The 18,835-nt window shown below is 47.1% G+C and overlaps 1 protein-coding gene across 1 annotated transcript in view; it reads left to right on the top strand.

The window, feature by feature from the left end:
* Positions 1 to 12,030, top strand: part of IL15RA (interleukin 15 receptor subunit alpha) — a 28,872-nt gene extending 16,842 nt beyond the window's left edge. Inside the window, exons 3-7 of the mRNA XM_060003755.1 lie at positions 1,338 to 1,430; positions 3,508 to 3,702; positions 4,278 to 4,310; positions 8,198 to 8,282; positions 11,013 to 12,030. Coding sequence (XP_059859738.1) covers positions 1,338 to 1,430; positions 3,508 to 3,702; positions 4,278 to 4,310; positions 8,198 to 8,282; positions 11,013 to 11,163 — 557 coding nt within the window. The 3' untranslated portion in view covers positions 11,164 to 12,030. The remainder of the gene's footprint in view (positions 1 to 1,337; positions 1,431 to 3,507; positions 3,703 to 4,277; positions 4,311 to 8,197; positions 8,283 to 11,012) is intronic.
* Positions 12,031 to 18,835: the final 6,805 nt, after the last annotated feature.

Genomic DNA, 18,835 nt, shown 5'->3' with positions numbered 1-18,835 from the left:
ATTCCTCCCTAGGAGACAGCCTGCAAGGAAATCACTCCCCGTTCTCCTCCCCGGAGAGCAGCGCGGAGACCCACAGAGCAGAGACCCCCTTGGCCCAGTTATCATGTCTGGGGTCCCGCCAGAGCTCAAGACTGGGTGTGAGGAAAGATCTCCAGAATCCCTTTTTTTTTAACCATCCACAGCTGGATAACCACACCAGAAGTCAAACAATCTTGGAGTGGAAGCCAGTAGTGCTATTTTCAGGAATACTAAGCCCCATACTCTAGAAAAGGAAAGGTTAATCTGTGATCTTCCAAGAGAATGATGATTTAACACACATTTATTGCACACGTGGTGCATGTCCAGCCGTGATACTTTCTCACGTAGTATTTGTGAAAATTCGCCACTCCTCTCTGGGCAAAGCAGACAAGCGGGGCTGTTCTACAGCAAACTCACAACTGGGGGACTCCTTGAAAAACCAGACTCCCTCTGGCTTTTTGAATCTGTATTGAATCTGTAGCGCTGAGATCGCCCTGTATCCCTTCCCCTCCCGCTGCGTGGCCACCATGCAGGCATCAGAGGCCGGGCAAGGAGGGAGCCTTCTGCTTGTTGCAGAGGAATAGCTGGGCTGGGAAAATGGCGCCCACGGCATCCTGGGGCCATTGGAGGGATAAGCTGGGTGAGGACGGGTCTGAGCAGTAACTTCTGGGAGAACACAGGTGTCTTCCTCGGTCTAGTCCGGGGACCCACTGGAACCATAGTCCAGGGGCAAAAATGAGGGCTTTCCACTGTAGGGAGAGTGATTGTTTCTTCAAAGTTCCAATTCCTCTGGGTGAATGAATCGAGGATGGCGAACTGAACAGGGCGGGTTGCAGGCGGGAGAGGAAAGAAGGGGGCGAGGCCTGGAATCGTAGACTTTTAGAACCCGAAGACTGGAGGAACCTTTAGGTCTCATCCCCAAAGCCCCCACCTTTTACCACTAACAGCTGCCTCCATTATTTTCCCCAACCTCTTGTTCCAAACACAATCCATCGCGTAATCATTTATTTTCCCACGCAAAAGCCAGCGTTATAAAGCTGAGTTGACATCGCTGCTATCATCCCAGCCAAAAATAAAACACACGTGATACTTAACTTATGCAGTCTTTCTGAAAGCCTAGAAAAAAATAGTGCGCAGTCTGTTTGCAATGGGAACTGCAGACTGATGCTTGTTTCTCTCTTGTGCTTCTGGCCTAGCCTAGGGAGCCAGACGTGTCCACTTTAAATTTATATATTTATTTTTTATTTACATCCAGTTCTGAAGCCACACCAGGTTCCACCCTCAGGATCATAAATGCCATGTGGTTATCCTCTCTCTAGGAGACCCCTCCCTGACTCACCAAAGGCCACCCTCCACAGCAGCACCGACAGGGGTGACCCCAGAGCCAGACAGCCCCAACCCTTCTGGAAAAGGTAGGAATGTCACAGACTCTCTCCAGACTCTCATCCCCTGATGCCATCCGGTCCACAGGGAACCCTCAGATTCGTGGACCACTGCCAGGGTTCCACTGCAAACACCTCTTATTCACGTCAAGAATGAGGATTGACATTAGTTTCATTTTCCCTTTTAAACCAAAGTAGCTTGATAGCCAGGCTTCACAGGTACATAATTAATAAGAGTTTAAAATCCACTCTTAATAGGCCAGATCACACTTTGTGGGAGAAACGTAGCCTCAAGAATGGGGGAGGGTCTGAGGTTCTGAATGCCTTGCATGTCAGCCTTGCCAGGTCTCATGGGCGCTGGCAGAAAACCTGACCCTCCTGGGTCAGAGATGGAGGACTTTCCTACCCGGCACCACAGGCAACAGGACAGTCAGCAGGTTTCATCAAGTCCCTCGTCCCCACATGCCTTAAGCAGGCCTAAACAGATGACCGTACAGGCAGCCTACGTCACTGGAGGGGAAGCCTGAGCAGGAACCTGAGTGTTTCACTGCTGGCATGAACATGTCTGCCTTGTGTTCCAGGGGGAGGCACTGTCTCCACCTTCCAAGGCCATCTAAGCATCCTTGAAAAGACGGTGTCAAGAAAGGGCCGTCAGTGCCCTGCTGGCAAGGTGTGCAGAACCGGGAGAGACCCACGTAGAGCCGTCTCCCAATAACCTGTGATTGCTTTAGTACAGACGCTTGCACGAAGCTGCCAGGGTTCTGCATTTCCACTGAGTCTTAGGTAAACTCTACCCCAATTTCCTCAGCACCGTCCTGATGTTAAGAAAATCCGAGCTCTTGGAGGCTGAACATCCTGGGACAACGTGCGCTGTATCCTCTAATGCCCTCTCTTGACTCCTGGTTTTCTGTCGCCCATTACCCACTGTGAGGCTTTTCCTGGTCTCCGTCTCCTCCCTTCCCTCCAGGCACAGCTATCCCACTGTGGTTGACCGTGCTGCTCGGGCTGCCTCCCTGGAGAGCCGGTTCTTAACCGTGGATGCTCGTTGAAATCTCCTTGGAACTCTGGGTGGTCTGGGGAGCATCTGGGAATTAGGGTTCTAGAAGCTCTCCTGGGGACCCTTACTTAGGTGCCCAAGGCTGAGAACCACTGCTGAAGGGAGGATGGAGAGGCGGGAGCAAGGTTTCCTCCCAGTTACTTAGCTGATGACAAATGGAAGGAAGGGGCTGGAGTACCCAGAATCCCTTTGGTCCAAGTCACACCTGGTTCGGGTGGCCTCTCAGAGCCTTGCCTTCATGCCCCAAACACTTGGCAGACGCTGCATAGTGAAACCTCAGACATGAGATTGATCTCCCAGGCAGGCACCATGGCCACGGGTGCCCACCCATGCTCTGCCCACGTGGCTGGGAGAGCGTGGGGAAGTGGCCCGACTGTATGGCCCGACAGCCCGGGATGCGGGGCTCACAGCCACCCTTGCACACCCTCTGCTCCAGGGCTGGGCTCCTAAGCACCGTACTGTCACAGTGGAAGACCCATTTTTCACAGAAAGAGAACAGCAGAGCTGTGCCACCACACTTTACACTTTGGGGCAGCCGTTGGCTAGCGAGGGATGGGGAGGTAAAGGACCTAAACATAAGGCAGGTGGCCCACCCTCCCCGAAATGGGGGCCAAGCCAGGACACATCCCTCAGGGCAAATCTCAGGTTCCCCTGATTTCAAATGTTTTGTGCAAACATGTAAAAAGTAAACTAAAATCAGCATCCCAATGTCTTTTGGCCAGTACAGTTCCACTGTTTATCTGAGCTGGGTCTCCTAGTAAACACTTCTCTAGTGCCTGGTTCTACTCAGATCTTTGGGATGGTTAGTTTATGTGCCCCATGATGAATAACCATAAATCCTCTAGCGTCCTCAAACGCCCCTTGGCCATTCCAGATGGATGAAAATGTTACCCACTCAAGGGGTTTCCCCCAGAGCCGTGGAGGAGTTTGCTGGGGGCGGGCTGGCTGGGGCAGGCTCACGAGAGCCGGTGTTAGTATACTCTCTTCCAAAGCCAAGAAAAGAGACTGTTCTCAATATTTTCGTTGTCCATGTCTTGCACTTCCCTGCAGAGCCAGCTTTTACTTCCAGGTCAGACACCACAGTGGCCACAAGGCTGGCTACTGGACCAGGCTCCAGGCTGATGCCATCCAAAGCTCCTTCTGCGGGGACCACAGGGGTAGTCAATAATGAGCCCTCCCAAGTCCCAGCTCAGACAACAGCCAAGGCTCCGGAACACACCCCCTCGGCCTCGCAGGACCCGCCCGGTTAGTGCTGGCTTTGCGTGCTGGAGGAGAGGGCAGCTCCCACAGGCTGCTTCTGAGTTGCAGATCCTGAGCGAGCCGATCGCATCACACCATCCAATCTAAAGTCAGGATGACTGAGCAACCCTCTGCCTCCTGCTCTCTGCCACAGCCTTGGTTCTCTGTGCTCCACCCTGGCTCAGCTCAGTGGGGAGAGAAAGCCTGTCTCCTACATGTGACAAGCCTCCCCGTATTAATTCACATGGCAGAGCCTTTGCCAAGAATCAGAATAAGATCTTCCTCCTCCCGACATGGGAGGCCAGAGGAAGCTTTCCTTGATCTGGGATCACAGTGTGTGGGATGGGAGAGCGCTCGGTAATCGGCATCTTCTCTAAGAGCGTATCTGATTCTTAAGCATGGCCCAGCATCAATCAAATCAATGACCCTGGTTCTGTGCTAAAGTGAGGCTGGTTGTGCTAGCCGTGACTCTCTCAAGGCTTTAAGATGGGAGCCAAATTGTCCAGGATTTGTCTTGCTTAGTGAGAAATTAGTGCCTTTAGGACCATGGCAATAACTGAGCTGCAATCTCTTCTCTGCAGGTGCATATCAGTACAATCCCAGAGCTGTGACTGGTAAGTATTTTCCTTTGTCCTGGTATTGTTTATGCTCAGGGCATCTCAGTGCCAGGGTGCTGGGCGGACCTGGCTTATGCCTGCTGTCCCAGCATGGTCACCAACAGCTCCCTCTTTCACTCTCAGAAGTGCCTCTGTTTAGTAAGTTACATGATCCCCGTTTATGGAATTCTAACTTGACTATCTTAATGTTGGTAGTTTCTCACTGTCAGGCTACTGGCGTAGAAGCCAGAGTTGGTGCATCACATTACGCTGCCATATTCACTTAGTGCACGAGGAGTAAAGGGTTTATCTTTCAGACTGTATTATACCTCTCATCTCTCACAGCTGAAATACATTTGCTGCAGTTTATATGCTCAGCCTTTAACAGGAGCTACCCCTATATTATGTCATTCATCTATTCAAACAATATAAATTGAGTTCCTATCCTGTGCCAGATATGGTCCTAAGCTTCAACGAAATGCAGATTTCTCATTAAAAAGCAAATGGCACTTTACATGTCCTTCAGCTTACGGAAGGTTAACGGTTTAATTTGATCAATTAAGTATTTATTGATTACCCACTCTGAACCCAGCAGAGTGCTCAGTACTGGAAGAAACAGAAACCACTGCCCAGGAATAAGGAATTGACATTCTCACTTCAAAACTACCTTCAGCAGATGCAGGCACACGGCACATCAAATACACTACCCCGCGGCTTAACTAGTTTGCACGGACTGCCAAGAAATGACGATTCCCTGGATGTTCACAGAGGACACATTTAAAATTGAAGTATAGTTGACTTACAATATTACATTAGTTTCAGGTGTACAGCATAGTGATTCAGTAATTTTGCAGATTATACTCCATTTACGTTATTATAAGATAATGGTTATAATTCCCTGTGCTGTGCAGTATATCCTTATTGTTTATCTATTTTACGTATAATGTTTTGTATCTGTTAATCCCTTACCCCTAATCTGCCCCTCCCCCTTCCCTCTCTCTTTTGGTAACCACAAGTTTGTTTTCTCTGTGAGGCTGTTCCTGTTTTACAAATACATTCATTTGTATTATTTTTTTAGATTCCACATATGTGATATCATACAGTATTTTCTCTTTCTCTGTCTGACTTATTTCACTAAGCATAATATTCTCTAGGCCCATCCACACTGCTGCAAATGGTAGAATTTCATTTTTTTTTTTATGGCTGAGCAATATTCCATTGTATATATATATATACCACCTCTTTATCCATTCATTTGTGGATGGACACTTGGGTTGCTTCCATGTCTTGGCTTGGAAAATAGTGCTGCTATGAACATTGGGCTGCATGTATATTTTCAAATTAGTATTTTCATTTTTTCCAGACATATAGGCAGGAGTGGGATTGCTGGATCATATGGTAGTTCTGTTTTTAGTTTTTTTAGGAACCGCCAGACTGTTCTCCATAGTGGCTGCACCAATTTGCGTTCCCACCAATAGTGTAGGAGGGTTCCCTTTTCCCTGCACCCTCTCCAGCACTTGCTATTTGTAGACTTGTTGATGATGGCCATTCTGACCGGCGTGAGGTGACACTTCATTGTGGGTACAGAGGACCCTTTCATCACCCACACTGAACAGTGGCCACTGGCCACCTTGGCCGCCTTCCCCAGTGTAGACCCAACATCACTGTAGGTTGAAGTCAAGGCGGGGGCTCCTGGCCCTTGCGGGCTCCTGTGCAATCATCCACCTTTTCTCCCCTCTTTCCTCTGTCTCACCAAATCTCTTTTCCTTTTTCTCCAAACCATGTGCCCCCTAGGAAACACAAAAGGGTGGAGAACGTAGCAGTTGATATATTAATCTATTGTTTTGGTGATTCTGGTTTCTTTACTAAATTTGCCTGGAAATAACTGAGGAAGAGGCCAAGTTCAAATGGCTGAATTCAAATTGCTGTGTTATATCATTGGCTCAGGGGCGCTCTTCTCACTTGAGTTGGAGTCTGCAGTTTTTATTCTCAATAAGAAACACGAAGCAGCATTGTGAAAGTGGAACTACAGTTAACATCAGCTTGCCTTTTCCAATAAACCTCTCCATGAACAGTAAATGCATGCCAACCTGATTAGTCAACATGAAGGAATAGTTTAACGGAGTCACATAAAAAAATTTTGTCTTTTAGTCATAATGATGATTAATGTTAAGTCTAAAAACTCAAAACAACTTCCACTAATTTCCCATGTTTTCCATTACTTTTTTTGGAACAACTTTTCTATGCTTATTTTTATTTACTTAGGTGCAACTAGTTATGTTTCTGTAACTTTAGTGTCTCTTCTGATTACAATATCATTGCAAAAATATCAGGAAAAAAAACTTTTTAAAAAAGAAAATAAGGTTATCTACAATCCTAAAGTATTACCTAATACTTTGGTATATAGTCTTCAAGACTTTTCTGTGCGTATGGATACACACATGGCTTACTGGAAATTTTTTTTTGTTTTTATGTCAACCATCTTTTTTTACTTAAGACATTGTAGCCATCTTTCCACATTAACAAATGTAGATTTCATAGTTTTAAAAAGCTGAATAATATTCCATTGTGTGGGTATGCCACATTTTAATTTTCTACTGATAAGAGATTTAGATTAACATTTTAAAAATTATTTTAAACAATACTTTAGTGAATACTGTATATGTATTTCCTATTTCCTTAGAATAAATTTCTAGTAGTGGACTTAGAGAGTCAAAGGAAACGGTCTTCTCCAAAGCTTCTGTTACACGTGCTAACTGCCCTTGAGAAAAACTTCACCCACTTCCTCTTCTATCCTGCAGAGAATCTGGGTATTTCCCCTCATATTTAGCTGTTTTTCAGGAAAGTTCTATTTTTAAGGCCACGTCATGGGTGATTCATCCTTGTACGCACGGCTGTGTGCTGTCCGTATAGGTGCAGGTCTGAAAAGCTCAACAATTCAGGAGATGAATGTGCCTCCTGGTCCACAGTGAGATTCCTGGGTCCCCAGACGTTCGGGGCTGTCATCTTACACACAGGGCACATAGGCGATTTTTTTGCAGGGAGATTTCACAGTAGTAAGGCAAACTGGCCAAATCTGCTTGGCGCTTATGATTGATACAAATGTTTTAAAGACAGTTCTGTTCAGCTTGCCCTCAGGCTCAGCCCTCTCGCTTCCATGTGAAGATCCCACCCTCCCTAACAATCTCAAGTCATCGTGCCTGGGGTCCTCCACCCTCAAGTCCCCCTCCCAATGCTGGTCCTTTCAACTCCAACGAAACATGTGTTTCCCTTTTCCTAAGCTGTTACCTTATTCTCTTCTAATCTGTAACACCTGCCTCATGACACCCTTCTTAACACCACCGTAAAAAGTTGCAAATAAAAAAACATAGTAAAGATGAAATTGGAAGAAAAATGGCACTGCCTTCTATTGTTTCTAAATCAGGATTCTGTGAAGGTGGAGAAAAGGGGGACATTGTGGCGGGGACAACTGAGGAGGATCCCTGACCTATTTACCCACCTTCGGGTTTAGCAGCAGCTTCCTCTCCTCCTGGGGTGCTGGTGCCCTCGCCCTGATGCTCACGCCCAGCTTCTGATTGCTGAGGCCCTTACTTTCTCCTCCGGCCTCACTCCTGTCCCTGCCCAGTCACCCATGCCACACTGATCGGGAAGGACGAGGATAAAGATAATGCGAATGGGGACGGTTTGAACTGGCAGTGTTGGTGGGAAAGGAGTGTCCTTTGTGCCCAGACGTAGAATAGGCTGAACAGCTGGACCTCAGGGAACTGTTAGTAACGGTGAGCTGGCTAGGAAGGCATCGGGATCTCGCTGCAGGAATGTAAACTGTAAAGAATTTTCAGTCTCAGAAACAAATCTGCTGCCGGGCCTTCAAGCTCAATGCCAACTCAATTCTGCTCTCTTTCTAGCGGCCATCTCCACGTCAGTCGCCGTGCTCTGTGGAGTGTGCGTGGTATGTCTTCTGGTACGTTACGTACGTTACATACGGTCAAGGTGAGTAGACAGAAGACTCACACCGCACAAGATGCTTCCTCCCCCAAGAAAAGGGCTGCATCTGGATGACCCCGGGCCTGCCCTGTCCAAGGAAGACCCCTTTTCCTGGCTGTAGACACAGGCACTTCCGTGCACCCTGTCTGTGTTTGCCAAAAGGAGTGTCGGGGCTGAGCGGTCACTGAGTCGGGCCTGCGCCCTTCACTTTCCAAAGCAGCCTGCAGGCCACTGGTCAGAACCAGGCAGCCAGAAGCCAACAGATGACACAGGGCCAATTCACCGAAAGCCGATTCAGAAGGAAAGAAGGTTCCAAATAACCAATCTGATGGATCTGCAATTCTGATGATATAGTCACGAATGTATTCTTCTTGAATGTACTCGTTAAATACAGATATGCTTCCCCATAAATAGGCTCATTCACGTTGGCCTTGGAATTTCTAATACTTGAAATTCTATATTTCAGCAGTAGTGACAAGATTGTTTCTGCCACTTGCTGTAATTTCAGTTATTATTTTTCTAATCTTTACGCATTTTTGCTATTCCTTCGTAAAAGCCTCAAGTGGCATATTAGCCTTGATTTTGTACTTCCATCAGTTAGTAGCCAGTATTTTAGAATTCCATAGTGATATGGCTGTTCCAGACATATCAGGTGTCACTAGTTATAAAATATATATATTGGTCACTAGTTATAAAATATTTTTTTCTAAATATTATCTCAATACAAAAGACTGTATCACCCTTCGAGCCTAACTTTGATAAAATTAACATTCCATGAAATGCTACTGTAAAGCCAAAATGAAAAACAGCCATCAAAAACTTCACACAAATCTTCAAAAGCTGTTAATACCACCCCAAGTAAAAGAAATGCCACAAACCTCACAGTTTAGAAATCAAAGTAAGGTTGATATTTTACCCAAAAATTCATCAAAAAATCCCCCCAAGTGCTAAAATATTAGCAAAACAGAAAATGACTTTTAAAAGGATTTTAAGAATACCATTACAACTAAATAATTTCCACATAAAATGTTGTATTTGGAATTACATTCTTAGGAGATTATAATGAATATATATGTTTTTAAATTTCCTTCCATTATTTATTTTAGTCTTTGGGTGCACCCCACAGCAATGTGGGATCTTAGCTCCCTGACCAGGGATCAAACCCACGCCTCCTGCGTTGGAAGGCAGAATCTTAACCACTGGACCACTGGGGAAGTCCCAATAATGAATATATTCATTGACTATATTAGAAAAGAATATATACACGATCTTTTTTAAGAATACATTAAAATATATTTTTAAAAGGGATTTGTAAATTTGATATATATGGCCAATAAATATGCTCATAAAAGGAAAACATCAATATTCACTCAATATATTATGGAAAATCATAAATATATCTATAAGAAGAATTGGTAAACCTGGTAAGTGTGACTACTTGGGCATCTGGTGAGTCGATTCTTGCCATAAACTGATAATTTGCAAATAAGTTATTAGGTAGATTTGTCATTCAACAAATTGGCTTTTAGAAAATTGTTTTTGGTAAATTGGCCTAGAGTCCTAATTTACAGTTTAGCCCTCACTCCAAGGAACTCGAAGTGCTTACTCTAAAATGTCCTAAAAGTTGCTTATCCTCAGGAAGTAGACTGTATAATCCACAGACCCACATACTCAGGGCCTAAAACACATGTCCAACGACAGACAGGGAACTGTGGAATTAAGATGCTCTGCATCCCCTACTCTTGGCTTCTCAAGGACTGATTAATATTTGGTTTTTTCTTTGTTTTTTTTTAAATTAACTAATCTTTTTCTTTATTTTTTATTTTTTTGCTGTACGCGGGCCTCTCACTGTTGTGGCCTCTCCCGTTGCGGAGCACAGGCTCCGGATGCGCAGGCTCTGCAGGCCATGGCTCACGGGCCCAGCCGCTCCGCGGCATGTGGGATCTTCCCGGACCAGGGCACGAACCCGTGTCCCCTGCATCGGCAGGCGGACTCTCAACCACTGCGCCACCAGGGAAGCCCTAACTAATCTATTTCTTTATATTTGGCTGCATTGGGTCTTCATTACTGTGCACGGGCTTTCTCTAGTTGAGGTGAGCAGGGGCTACTCTTTGTTGCAGAGCACGGGCTTCTCATTACGGTGGCTTCTCTTGTTGCGAAGCACGGGCTCTAGGCATGTGGGTTTCAGTAGTTGCGGTACGCGGGCTTCAGTAGTTGTGACTCATGGGCTCCAGAGTGCAGGCTCAGTATTTGTGGCGCACAGCTTAGTTGCTCCGCGGCATGTGGGAGCTTCCTGGACCAGTGCTCAAACCCGTGTCCCCTAGATTGGCAGGCAGATTCTTAACCACTGCGCCACCAGGGAAGTCCAACATTTGTTTATTTATTTAACACTTAACTAAGTAAATGTCAGGAGCTGTTTTAAAAGCTTTGTAACCATTACACCATTTTTATTAAGACTGTCACACCTGGCTTAGCCGGGCTCCTGGTGACTCACTCCTTCCACAGTGCCCGGCATTTGAACCACCACCTTTAGCAGAGGGAGGATTGGCAAGGTATGGGAGGCCACTCCAAGAGCATTGGTAAACCTTGGTGGACAAAGGGCTTAAAATACCAAAATAAGATTTAAATACCACCTGTGAGTGGAGGCAATCTAGGTGCTCTCCATCTGAACACCTAGAATGAACTATCTTTTGACCTAATCTCTCCTCTTTTCAAAATGAATTACCTGCTTTACAGGCAAGCTTACCAGATACCCAGTGTTGAAATGGAAAGCATGGAGGTCGTGCCAAGGACTGGGGGAACCGACGCCAGAGGGGAGGGCACAGAAAACGAACCACACGACCTAGGAGGCTCCAGGGGACACCGAGGACAGCAAAGGCCACAATGAAGGCCTAGCTCTGCTCCAGCCAAAGAGGACCTAGAGAAGCCTTGGGGCGGCGGCCTCGGGGAAAAGCCCGCCAGGGTGAGAAGACATCCTGGTACCATTTTACCGACTGGCCAGCTCAGGCACTGCCCGTATGAGTGGGTTCTCTGGGTTCAGGACGGACACTCGCTCCCTGCCCTGGGGCATAGAGCCCAGTCCCCAAAGTCCCAGCGGTCGACACTTTCCCAGGAGAGAATGAAGGTCTCAGGTCTTCCTATCAGGGCTTTTATTTCATCATGACATTTATTCAGGACAGCTTATCCACTCGACTCTCTCCCCCATTCCTCACCCGGACCTGCAGTTTACAAAGAAAAGAAATATGCTCGAAGCTCCAAGTGAATTACGAGGCTCCTCCTGGCTTGGGAGATGTTTACGAGGATGACACCAGCATTTCAGCTCCTAAAACCTCTCTCTCAGCTAGGTGCTCTGCACACATTGAAAGGGAACAGAGAGATTGTGCCCAGTGAATCCTCTTGATTTAAACGTTCAGAAAGAAAACTGAACTTGGTGACATTTTCTATAGATGTGCATTTATATTTATATCCTTGTCTTTTATAGCTACATATTATAAGATTTGTATTTTGAAATTGTGTCTTGTATAAACAAAATAAAATGTCTATTTTCAATACAAAAAAAAATGCACTGAAAGAATCACGAGAAATGTACCACAAATAAAAAAAGGAGATCAGGAATGCAGAGTCCCAAATGGTTGAGTTCAGCTTTTCTTTCGCAAAGGAGAAAAAAAAGCCTTGTCTGAATCCGAGTCAGATCACAGTTTTGGAGAATTTTTAATAGCACTTCCACGTCAGAAGCAACGGGTGTCAGGTTGTGGCCCAGGCATGCCTGGTGCACACACTGTCTCTTTCTCTACAGTGTTCTTTTCTTTCATGCTTTGATGCTTATAACTTTTGTTTATAAAATCATGGGCCTGGTCCCACCTCCTCTTTTTACAGATGGGAAAACTGAGGCCTAGAGAAGTGACTTGCCCAAGGCCATGCGGCTCAATTAATGCCAGAGTCTGAACAGAGTCTGAACAAGGCAGGTGCAGGGGTAGGTCTATAAACCAGGTGTCAGCTGCCCCATCACACGGCACAAGCATACAGGAGGTGGGGCATAGGCACAGCAACAAATTCACAAGCTGCCGCGGCTCTCAAAGTACCATTTCTTATAAACTTCTTCATGTCATGAATTTAGATGGCTTCATCAAAAGTAGGGCTTCCCTGGTGGCGCAGTGGTTGAGAGTCCGCCTGCCGATGCAGGGGACACGGATTCGTGCCCCAGTCCGGGAAGATCCCACATGCCGTGGAGCAGCTGGGCCCGTGAGCCATGGCCGCTGAGCCTGCGCGTCCGGAGCCTGTGCTCCGCAACAGGAGAGGCCACAACAGTGAGAGGCCCGCGTACCGCAAAAAAAAAAAAAAAAAAGTAAAGGAAGGGGGACTTCCCTGGTAGCACAGTGGTTTAGAATCTGCCTCCCAATGCAGGGGACACGGGCTCGAGCCCTGGTCTGGGAAGATCCCACACGCCGCGGTGCAACTAAGCCTGACTATTGAGCCTGCGCTCTAGAGCTCGCAAGCCACAACTACTGAAGCCTGCGCACCTAGAGCCCGTGCTCCGCAAGAGAAGCCACCGCAATGAGAAGCCTGCGCACCGTAACGAAGAGTAGCCCCCGCTCGCCACAACTAGAGAAAGCCCGCGCACAGCAACGAAGACCCAACGCAGCCAAAAATAAATAAATAAAATTTTTTTTTTAAAAAGTGAAGGAAGGAAGGGGAGGAATTTTAAATGGCTGCTTTGGGGATTTCAGAGCCACACCATTTTCACTATCTGCAAATATCTGTTTCAACAAGTAGGAAAACTCATTGCTAACACATGAGCTGGGCCATTCTATTCACTATTGGCCTTAAGTACTTGATTATCCTGAACCTGCCTGATTACCTAAACTTTTTGCTTCTCTCTTCAGCTGCTTGCCCCTAAGTTTCTAGAGTTTACCATTAACTGGATCCAGTTTGTTCTTACAAGAATCTTTAAGTGTATGACCCTTGTTATTTTAAAACTAATTAGACAGGGGAAAAAAAAGAGCAGATGTTCAGTGGAGCCAGGAATCTGAAAGGTTTCTATGGGATGGAAGAGGGCTGAGTCACAGGGATAGTTCAAGGATTTATGGTTCAAAATCACCATCATCTTTGGAAGAGTGAGTGACATGATGACCTCTAGGGGGCAGCAGGGTGCTGTTTTGAAGATGCAGAATCACCCGGTTCAGGTCCAGCACGGAAGTCTGCGATCTACCAGGCACCAACCAAGTTCAAGCTGGGTAAATTATATGACAAAAATTAGATCTAGACATAGAAGCAGGGCTGGGTGGAGCTGAGGTCTAAAAGGACCAAGAGGGGTTGGGTGGGGACAGATCAATCAATCAATCAGGACCTTTTTTCTTTCTTCCTTTTTTTTTTTTTAAGTCTAAAGGGGTAAAATGAATTCTCTTACCAGGTGGTGTAGTCCTTCTAGGGAAATGTTTAAGTAACCTGTACGATGCCAGAACATACCATGGCCTCAGAATTTATCCATCAAGCAGTGATGAACATTTTGAAAAGAACTGTGCTTTCATCTTTGAATTCTCAGAGACTGATGCAGTGCCCTGAAGGTCATTAACAGATGCTAGATCAATACACTAAAAGATTCCTAATCACAGTAAGGCCAAATTTTCTGAGACAGGGTAGCAGGTTCTCAGGCAAAGCTACAAAGGAAGTGATCTGGGAGGCGCTCAGCCACTTGTCTTTTTGCACCCATCTCCCTAGCCTTCTTTGACAGCTCCAAGCACTGCTTCAAGTTCTACATCTGGCCCCTATTTTTACACACAAATAGTGACTGACGCCCAGAGGGCTTGGCCTGGGAGGACACAAGGTGACCTGGAAGTGAGGAATAGACGTGGAAACCGTAACAACGTATGCTGGAAGGGCAGATAAACGGTACGCGGGGGTCTCAGATGCACCTCTTATGTGGCATCAGGACCCCCTTCCTACTCCCTCCCACCTGCCCCCACCTGTAGGCTGCCTGCGAGAGTTCTCCAAAAACTACCACTTCCCCTCTCCTACCTGGAAGCCCCAATCCAGCCAACCTGGGAGGGTCCTGCAGAAAGACCTGGTGTGCGGTTACCTCCTCCAGTTACCTGTCACCGCATCACAGGCCACCCCAACAGCAGCTCTGCACCACCACTGTTACTGTCTCTGGGGGCTGACTGGGCTCAGCCAGGCAGTTCTGCTCTGTGTCATCAACTCGGCTGCATTCAGTTAGTGGCTGGGCTGAGGTGAAGGTCTAAGAAGGCCTCACTCACTGCCTGGGGCCCCAGTGCTCCCCTGTGTCAACTCTCCACGTGGCTAGCCTGGGCTTCCTCACAGCATGGTGGCCTCGGGACAGCCAGACCGCTTACTTAAGACCCAACTTAAGAGCTCAAGTCTTCACAGTGTTGAATCATGTTAGCTGAATTTACAGCCACGGCAGGTTTAAGAGACCTGAGGGCTGGAAGACAGAGCACTGATTGGATGAGGACGAGGCCCCAGGATTGGAATTAAGAAATGGGGTGGGGGGTGGGGGGTGGAGGGGAGATAAATTGGGAGATGGGGATTGACATATACACAATACTATATATAAAATAGATAACTAATAAGGACCTACTGTATAGCACAGGGAACTCTATTCAATACTCTGTAATGACCTATATGGGAAAAGAACCTAAAAATGAGTGGATATATGTATATGTATAAAGATTTACTATGCTGTACACCTGAAACTAACACAACATTGTAGATCAACTATACCCCAATAAAAAAAAAAGATATAGGGGAAATCTGGAGGCTCACAAGCCTCCCAGCTCTACCCCCAGGGACCCTCCCTCGTCCTCAGCAGCAGCCCGTTTTACCTGGCAACGTGGCTCCTCGCTTGCTTCAAGGCAGCATCGCTGCTTCCTTGGTTGAGGAGTCACCTTGCAAGAGGAAGCCTGTGGCCCTGTTCTACCCCCGGTGGGCACAGGAAGAGAGCTTCACTGATTATGCCAGCCAGACCCTCAGGATCACATAGCAGCCTGTTCGACTAAATCACAGCCCTCACAAGGGCCATCCAGGGCCTTGCTCCAGGCTGCCTCCTCCACCTTTCCCCCCACCGCTTCCCTGTGTCCCCACAGGCCAAGCACGACGTCTACGGTCAACCTATCTGCCAGGCCTTGGCCATCCTCTCTACATCCAACCTACCTTTCAAGAGCCAGCTCGATATCTACCTGCTCCAGGGAGCCTTCATTAGCTACTCAAATGTGTGAAATCGTCCGCCTCTGAGCCCCTGTAACCTTTATTACGTGTCCTATAAATGCAGAGTTTGCTGAATAGTACCTCAAACAGTGGCAGGAGCACAGGACTCGGACCACCTGGGTGCCAAGCTCGCACTCTACCCTTCGCTGGCCCTGTCACCTTGAGAGAGTCACTTAAGCTATAAGGACCGACATTCCATCTTTAAAGTGGGGATAACAACACCTGCATTGTCCTTTTCACAAAGGTGAGGATCAATGTGGTGTTTGAAAGTGCTTTCTGAATTGCTTCTTTCTCTCTCTCTCTCTCTAGACACTAGAGATGCTAAGTGAAGACCTGGTTCTTACCCTGTAGGTGCTTACAGCCTGATCAAAAAAAAGGGGAGACATAGCAAAACAAAGCGAAGCAAAAACTTCATACCACACATTAGCAGATATAAACGCCACATGGGGCGTGAACACAGTAATATTACCACGTTAAGCTCGGGAGGGGAAGAAATCACTAAAAGGCCTGGACACTTGAGGAGTATTTTAGATGTAATGGGACTTGAGTTGAAGTATGGTTGTGATTTAAATAAATAGAAATAGGCAGGGAGGGTTCTAAATAGGGGAAACGATACAGGCAAAGACAGAGGGAAGCAAGTGACAAGTTCAGAAGAGGAGGAAGCAGTTGGAATGACAGACCACTTGTGGGGCTCACATGACAGACGAGGTGGAAGGCAGACTGTGGAGCTCCGTGCTTCTCTTACAACCCCTGGGGTGGCCTGTGACACGAACTCGTCCTGGGAGGACTGCTTGATGACTATTATAAACAAACAGAAACGAAAGAAGCCTTAAAGAGCGATGGTCTTGCAGGGATTGAGTGCAATCAGCAGAATCTTAGGGTCTTGCAAGTCCCAGGTGCTACCCAAGGGCCCCCTTCTGATGGACACCATCACCATGAACTTGGATGGTTATCTGTCCAGGGCTGTTTCCTCATTTCTCTGGGCAGAGAGCCAAAAGCACTAATTACAAAACAAGCGTGTAATCTTCAGAACCCCCTTTGAGATGAATGTGATCCAGAGGCGCCTGAGCTTCTCTAATTCCAAGTTGTCCAGGGCCGCCTGGGCTGCATGTGGCTGCGGTGTCTCTGGTCTGTTCCCAGAAGCCTTAGAGCCTTAGCCTGGGGGCTTCCCAGGGGGAGAGCTTAAGAAAGAATTCTAGTTGCCACCCCAAGTCCTAATTACAGTAGCTACACTTTAACTGGCAGTAAAATTTGGTTTGAAGAATGCCATGGCTGAGAACATCAGAAAGCCTTTGATGCTTTGTTTTTGACAAATGTGGGCTTTTTGAAGAGTTCTAGTTCCGTTGACATGGTGGTGCTGGAAATACCACGGGTTTGGAGATCACACTTGTTTTAACCCGAGCACTATTCTATGTGCTACTGATCAATCACTCTAAAGGCTGCTTCATCATCCGCTCCTCCAGGTTTGTCGGGAGAACTACATAAAACAATGTGCAGTCCCGAGTGTGTCTACCATGCTAAGAAATGCTGCAGTCGTTTCCTGGACGACATCGATGTGTACACTGGACAATCAGGCCCTGGCAGTTGCCTGCCCCTCTCCTTCCTTTTCAAACGAGTTCCCACTTTTGGGGTATTAATTCTCTTCCACACCATCATGTATATCAAAGGAAGCAGACCTCATTCCAGACTCCAGGAAAGCAAATCCTGATTATTTTAAGCTACCCTCCTGCTAGCAGCTGGGTTGGGAATGGGCAAGTGACCCTGTTCTGACCACTGAGACGTGAGGGGAAGCTCCTGGGGAAGGATTCCTTGCTCCCAAGAGACACAAAGGACAGGCTTTCTTCTCACTGCTGCATCTGGACACACTGCCCGACAAGACACAGGCAGCTTGCCACGGGGAAGCCAGCCTGGCGGCAAAGCTGACACTAGAGACGGCAGGGAGGCCAGAAACAGCCCGCCCTCCTCTGCGAAACTGTCACATTTCCTGTTCAACGCCCTTTAGAGCTTCTGTCTGGGGGACTCATGGCCCCAAGTGTCCTGATACAGAATTTGGTAACACAAAGTGAGGATAGTGTAAGTTACGCTGAGATGTGAAACGGGCTGAGCAGAGGGGGAGGACAGGACAGTGAGGTCCCTCCACCTCAGGCCAGGAAGCCAGTGGCCCTTCCTCATGCAGCTCCAAACCACTCATTAGAATGTTACCTTTTCTGTCACAGGCTCCAGATCAAGAAAACATAATACCAGGAAAATGATTACATAAAAAAGAATCCAGGACCATTGAATTGGACATTTAAAAAAGGAAAAAAACAATCCAGGATGTTGAGTCCTGTCAGCTACTTCTTGAGGCCCTGGGTAGGTTCTTTAAAGGATGACCTTGGGTGAAGGTAGAGCAGATAATAGGCTTTGCACTAACACCATCACCTCTGGCTCTGTACCTTCATTCCCCTCGGTCTGGACAGTGCTGGATGCTGAAGCTCACTCCTGCTTAAACCCCTTCCTCTCCTGAATTCACCAGCAGCTCTATCTTTCGGAACTAGCTGTCACTTCCTTCACAGAATCCTCTTCCTTTTTCCTCCCAAGCCTCGTCGTCCTCTGCTCTTTTCTCTCTGGACCCTATGCTGGGGTGAGCTCGGAGACCCCTACACTGATCTACCTCACCCACCACTTACACATGACAGCTCTAAACCCTCTGCTCCCAGCCCAAACAGGTCTGCTGATGTACACACCTGTTTTCCCAATAGCCTCCAGGACAAATCTACCTGGGTTTCTCATAAGCACCCAAACTCAACATGTCAAAACCAAACCCATCACTGTTTTTATACAAACCTACCACATCCTATGTTTTCTGTCCCAATGATGGGTACCCTCACCCATCCTGAAAACAAGCCAGAAGACCAGGGGTTCCATCGGGATTCCTATCACCGACTCGCCACTCCCACTGAAGCACTAAGTCCTACTGATTCTACCTTTTAATCCTGAGAGCAGAAGTTCTCAGAATTCAGTGTGTATCAGAATCACTGTAGGGCTGGTTAAATGCCAGCTGCTGGGCTGTCTCATGGGTTCTGATCCAGTAGATGTGGGTGAAGAACAGAATGTGCATTTCTATCAAGTTCCCAAGGGATGCTGACACTGCTCATCTGGGGCCACACTCTGAGGACCACTCACCTAGGTCCATCCCTTCCTCACCAGACCCATTTTGCCTGTCTTGGTCCAGCCCAGCGGTTGTCATTTCTTGCAGAGATCACAACTCTGAGCCTCTTAATTGATCTGACCTTCTTAAAACATCCTCCAATCTACAACTGGAATGTTCTTCCTGAAAACAAAATCTGATGTCTTAA

This window comes from Delphinus delphis, chromosome 2 (assembly GCF_949987515.2).
Source record: "Delphinus delphis chromosome 2, mDelDel1.2, whole genome shotgun sequence".
Taxonomy (NCBI): Eukaryota; Metazoa; Chordata; class Mammalia; order Artiodactyla; family Delphinidae; genus Delphinus; species Delphinus delphis.
The sequence above is the reverse complement of the archived record's forward strand: the minus strand, read 5'-3'. Positions and strand labels throughout refer to the sequence as shown.